This window comes from Cynara cardunculus, assembly GCF_001531365.2.
Source record: "Cynara cardunculus var. scolymus isolate 2C chromosome LG 5, CcrdV1, whole genome shotgun sequence".
Classification (NCBI taxonomy): domain Eukaryota; kingdom Viridiplantae; phylum Streptophyta; class Magnoliopsida; order Asterales; family Asteraceae; genus Cynara; species Cynara cardunculus.
In genome coordinates, this window is record NC_037532.1 from 5678987 (window position 1) to 5684862 (window position 5876).

Genomic DNA, 5876 nt, shown 5'->3' on the forward strand with positions numbered 1-5876 from the left:
CATTTTGGTTGAATCATCAAACCATATGTTTGGGTCGGATATATATAACGCATATTGTTTGGATTAATTAAAACCAAGTAATTTTATATCTTTCTAAAAATCAATACTATGATCAAATTTTATACGCTTATAAAAGTTAATATCTCTTATTACAAGACATTTTTTACGTAAACGATAATTAATTTATAACAAGCAAAATAAAATAAAATGATACAAGAAAATGAAGAAATAAATAAAAATGGTAATTTATATTTAGAAATAGTGTTTACCCGTTTGCATCGAAGGAATTTGATCGCTTTAGAGCTGGAAATTCGTCCTTTTTTGTCTCTATCAAGCTCCCGCTGAAATATTCTTTATCTTCTTTTTTACCAACCCTGTTTTCCCCCGCACCCTGCTCCACTGAATTATTCCCACCCTCGCCACGTGTCACCATCCTAGACTCGTAAGCTGAACCGAGCGAGAATTCCGGGTTATCATGTTTACTGTAGGCTCCCGGTCCACAGTCCCGAAACGATACCGAACCGCATGAGATCAGCTGCATCAGCACCGACGATGCTCTCATTTTGTTTCCCGCCGTTGGATTGATTTCACCGTTTGTTTCTGGCCTTACGATTAGCTTATCATCGGATTTCATCAACGACTCTAGGGTTTCGGGGCTTGAATCGGACGGCGGTGGTGAAATCTCGTTTCTGCTAAGCTCGGAACTCTCGGTGTCCTCATACGGTTCGTTTCGTTTGTCTTCGACTTCGCTCATCATTGCCCTCCGGCGACGGCGGTTTTCGTCGGTTTGGGTGGAGGCGTTGGCTGCGACTCGAACGGCGGAGGACTCCCCGGTGTAGACTTTGTACTCATGCAGATCGATTGCGGTCCATGGCTGGTTCTTCCTACTCCTGCTGACCGGGAAATCAAACTCGTCGATGGATTTTAGAGTGTCGGAAGACGGGGATTTTTTCGACATAGATGACGGAGCTTCATCGGATTTGGAACTGAACGATGCACCTTGAGAATCGAAGAGCTCCGATCCTTTCAGAATGTACTCTTGGCCATGGGCTGGGTAAATGAAATCATTCTCGGCTAAATCGTGCCATACGAATCCATTTTTATAGCTCCTAAATTACAGAAATCGAATCAATTCTTCTGTTCATAATCGCAATTAGCCAATTACAACGATGATAAACCAAACATTTTGAAGTCAGAAATTCAGAATTATCCTCTGGATATATTTCACCATAACAGAAACACACTAACCTTTTAGACGACCATGAATACATTGCCGCCATTCCTTTTCCACGAAGAGAATTCAGACGATCGATTACATCTAAAATTTAAACGATGTAATGAGAATTAAGTTGAAGGCAAATGACATGACGATTCACGATTAACTGTGTAAGTTCAATTACCTCGCAGATAAAGGCCATCGGCGGAGGAGGGAGGAACCTCAAGGAAATGAGGATGTTCGAGGTGGCCATTACGGGAGAGGTAGTAAACTACAGGTACCTTCCGGTGTCTGTGGTGGTGCGGCGGTGGTTCAATCCAGACTTTGGTGCGTTCAGGGCTGCGTTGAGTGGTAAGGTGCTTCCATTTCTTAGTCATGTGGTGGAGGTCCGCCGGCGTCCTTGCTGATTTGGGGATGACTTCCATTGAAGAGAGCTGTGAATTGAAAGGAGGGAAGGGTGAAGAGAAGATTTATTCAAAATGGGATACGGAAGACAATGCAGTAGAAAACAAAATGAGGAGTTGAAAGGGGTGGTGGTGGTTGTCGTCTATCCATGCCTCCTCCATCGTAGGCCATATGGTGGATGTTGGTAGCTGGGTATTCAATTTTTTGCAGGGTAAATTACAAGTTTCATCCCTATGGTTTACGAAAATTATTGGTTCTGGTCCCTACAGTTTAAGAATTACAATTTATTTCTAATGTTTGTGAATTTTTTTGGATTTGGTCTTTTATTCTAACAGCTGTTAAAGAGGGTTTGTTAACATGTGAAAGGCATTAGGCATTTTGGTAATTCTCTATTTTTTGTTAAATAGTCTTATTGTATAAAACTACAAGTAGGGTTGTAAACAAATCGAACGAATACGAACGCAGATTTGTTCGTGTTTGTTCGCTTAAGTTAACTAAAAAAGAGAATGAACAGTAGCGGTAACCAAATGAAATTTTTGTTTTTGTGTTCACTCGTTAAGAAAATGTGTTTGTTCGTGTTCATTTATGTTCATCAATTAACATACTAAACGAGCGTAATCGAATAAACATAAATGAATATAATTGAATGAACACAGATATACTAACCGTCATTACTCATCATTTCGTTCCTAAAAAATAACATAATAAAATGTAAAACCTGGCAAATAATAGAGAGAAAAAAGGAATTATAAAATTTTAATTTACTTAACACTTTTACATAATGTCATAATATATAAATATTTTTATATATAAAACCAAACGTAAATGAACGAACGTGTTTAAGTTCGTTCATTTCACTGAAAGAAAAAAAAAATGTGTTCATGTTCCTCTATTTATTAAATAAACAAATTTCCCATCAAACAGTTCACAAAAGATTCATTGAACGTTCGGTTCGTTTTCAATCATAACTACAGCTTTACAAGTACATGAAAGTACGTAAAACATTAAATTACAAAAATGATATCCACTTTCTTATACTTGTTTATCTTCTTGGATGACTGGATTCCACTGCTCTACCCCCCATTTTCTTCTCATGCGAACACATGTAATGCATTAAACAAAATCTAAAGTCTTATACCACGTTCTTCAACATCCCCACTATGAAACAATGAGATTCGTAACTCAAGGATCCATGAATGAAATTGTAGGCGGAATCTTGGAGGATGTTGAAAAGGATTTAATGGTTTTTTTTTCCTCCACAATTTACAAGTACGGTTTTGTTGTGGCTTCCTTCATAAAACCCTCATTCACGTTCCAAAATCCACTAGTTTCGAATCCCTAAGCTATGTTATAGAACACCTGAAGGTGTAAAAAGACTTCCACGAATCAAATGGAAGTCTTGATGATCCGAAAAAGGGGTTGTGGCTGAATTGATGTTGATTTTTGGATTTGTTGTATTATTGTTACAAAGTAGAACCACAGCGAAAAAACAGCCTCTGTCTTTGTGGTTAGGAAGATATTATTGGAGAATAAAAGGGGGATGGGACATTGACTTTTTTTGCGGTAATAAGGAAATATACGTACAATTTGGTGGACTTCTTCACCATAATCTTTTGGGGTTGGGGAGTCGAAGAACGCATATGGGAGGAAGAAAATGCGAAGGGGATGGGTTGAGTTTTAATTTAGGTTTTTTTCTTTTTAAATCATTTACACATTTGTATCTATGCATTCTAAACTCGTACAATAAACAATATTAACAAAGAAAATAGTAGAAGGACCAAATTACTGTCACATGGGTCACTCAACATATCTTAGGGGCCGTTTACCAAACGGCTTACATGGGTAAGTGCTTACTGGCAACATTCAATTAATTACCGGATAAGATTTTAGTCTACCAAAACGGTATCTTATGCAACAATTTATCCAGTAAGTGCTACCCATGATAAGAGCCGTCGCCCTCACTTACCAGGTAAGACTCTCGGTCCTTGCTTTGCTCTTACCAGATAAGATTTTTGGTTCTTGCCATATACATCCGGTAAGGTAATGTGATTTGTTAAGCGCTTACCCGGGTAAGCATTTGGTAAACGGTCCCTTAGATTGAGGGACCAAATCCAAAAAAAAACTATAGAAAAGAAATTGTAATATTTAATTTGTAGAGGTGAAATCCAACGACTTCCATAAACACTAGGGACCAGAACTGTAGTTTACTCAATTTTCTATTTACCGCTCAATACAACTCGTTTTTAAACACATGTCGTTTTCATTTCAACCTTTTCATTTTTTGTTTTCAATCTTATTAAAACGTAGCGTAAATTACACTTATGGTCCTTAGACTTTTCATTCATTAACAACTCTCGTCTTTTTTTAAAACTAATTATAGTTTTGGTCATCTTACCATTTTGTTTCATTTTTTATCCCTCATGCTAACTTTTGTAAAAGAGTCCATTAACTTAAAGGTATTTTGGTCTTTTTAATCCTTTTTGTCAAGTTCTTATTTTATTTTATTAAAAATATTTTTTTATATCATCGACCCCGTCATCTCCTACGACGAGATTCATATTCCCCGCAAACAAATGAAACCCGATTATGATATGTTGAAAGATTAATATACATGTGAAGATAATTGACCTATTTAAATTAGTAGTTAGAGATTAATACCGTGTTAGTAGTTTAATAAGCTTAACGAGACTCATAAGTTATTCAGTTAGTTATACATGATTATCTTGTAGCGGCTTAATGATATAGAAAGTGACTTACTCGATAAGATTTCAGGGAGCTTTAAGCAGAAAGTCGGGATTTTTCCAAACGTGCCCCTCTCAGTTGAAAATGTTCTCTTTCAATCTAAGAAAAAAACAATTCCAAACAAAAATCTATTGAATTTATATAAACAGATTAATCACACTAATAACTTTATCCATATATAACTTAATAGAAAATCAACCAAATAATCCCTAACAGCATACGTTAAACTCATATCTCATAAATGTATAGTAATTGTATATTATGCTTACAAAACAATATGTAAATATTTGAAAATATGTGAAAAATCAACTTTCAACTTGATGAGCTCCTTTGCTATCTTACTCTATTAAGAATCTGTTTAATGTGTATTATTGAAAGAAAATACATCATGTCTACTTGTTGACACTGAATTCGTCTGCTGTTGGTTTTTGAAATAACCGAGATGCAACCATTTAATTTTCTTAAGGTTGTACGTATAAAGTAAACTAGAAGGGTACTCGCACAATCCAGCGAGATATATCTTGATTTTAAATTTTTTTTTTTGTCTCAACCAATGTTATAATACAGTTTTATGTGGTTTTAAGAAAATGATAATGTTTTTACTTTTGAATAAGATATAAATATGAATATATCATAAATTTTTTAAAAATATATATATATTGATATTAGTACCAAACTAACTATTTAATTTTTTTTTTGTGTATTTGATTTAGGTTTAATAACAAAGTTATTTATTTTTGTTTTAATAATATAATTTTTTTATAAATATAATAATTAAGTATTTTGTTATAATTCAATGATTATCCTAATTATATTTTAGATTTTTTATATTCAAAATGAAATGTTTATCTTTTATTTGATTATATTTATTTGCAGTTAGTTACACAAATTCAAGCATGAAACTCTAATAAGTTGTACTTACATACAATTTACTTGTAATATTGAATTTTAAGTAATTTACATCAATAACAGTACTTCATATATAAAAAAATAGTTTGTAAGAGTTTTTGTCAAATGTTTTATAATATAGTATAAATTATGAATGTTTTTTTTTTCAAAATTATTAATTTAATATTTGATTTTGATTAGTTCGTAGTTAAGACCGAATCTTACGGATTTCATAAAATACTCAATTGTCTCTTGAATGAGAATATATATACTGGAGCGTACTCACGCAATGCAGCGAGATACATTGTGATTTTAATATTTCATTTTATTTTTTATCTCAGTCAATGTTATAATATAGCTTTATATGATTTTGAGAAACCGGTGATGTTTTTATTTTTGAATAAAATATATGTTTAAAGATATTATACAAATTTGACAAAAATATATCGATATTAGTATCAAATTAACTATTTGAAATTCCTCATTTTTTTGTGTAGTTTTTTTAATTAAACTTTTTATAATTTAATTTATGTACAATAACGAAGTAATTTATATTTGGTTTAATAATATAATTTTTTTATAAAGATAATAATTATTTATTTTGTTGGAACTCGATAATTATTCT

The 5876-nt window shown here is 33.1% G+C and overlaps 1 protein-coding gene across 1 annotated transcript; it reads right to left on the bottom strand.

Annotated features, from left to right (window-relative positions):
• Positions 1-232: 232 nt before the first annotated feature.
• On the bottom strand, positions 233-1641 carry LOC112513566 (protein UPSTREAM OF FLC-like). Its single transcript, XM_025119868.1, has 3 exons — positions 1401-1641; positions 1249-1318; positions 233-1109 (listed from the first exon to the last, which is right to left on the bottom strand). Exons 1-3 carry the CDS (start codon positions 1639-1641, stop codon positions 266-268), a joined length of 1155 nt encoding a protein of 384 aa, XP_024975636.1. The 3' UTR covers positions 233-265.
• Positions 1642-5876: the final 4235 nt, after the last annotated feature.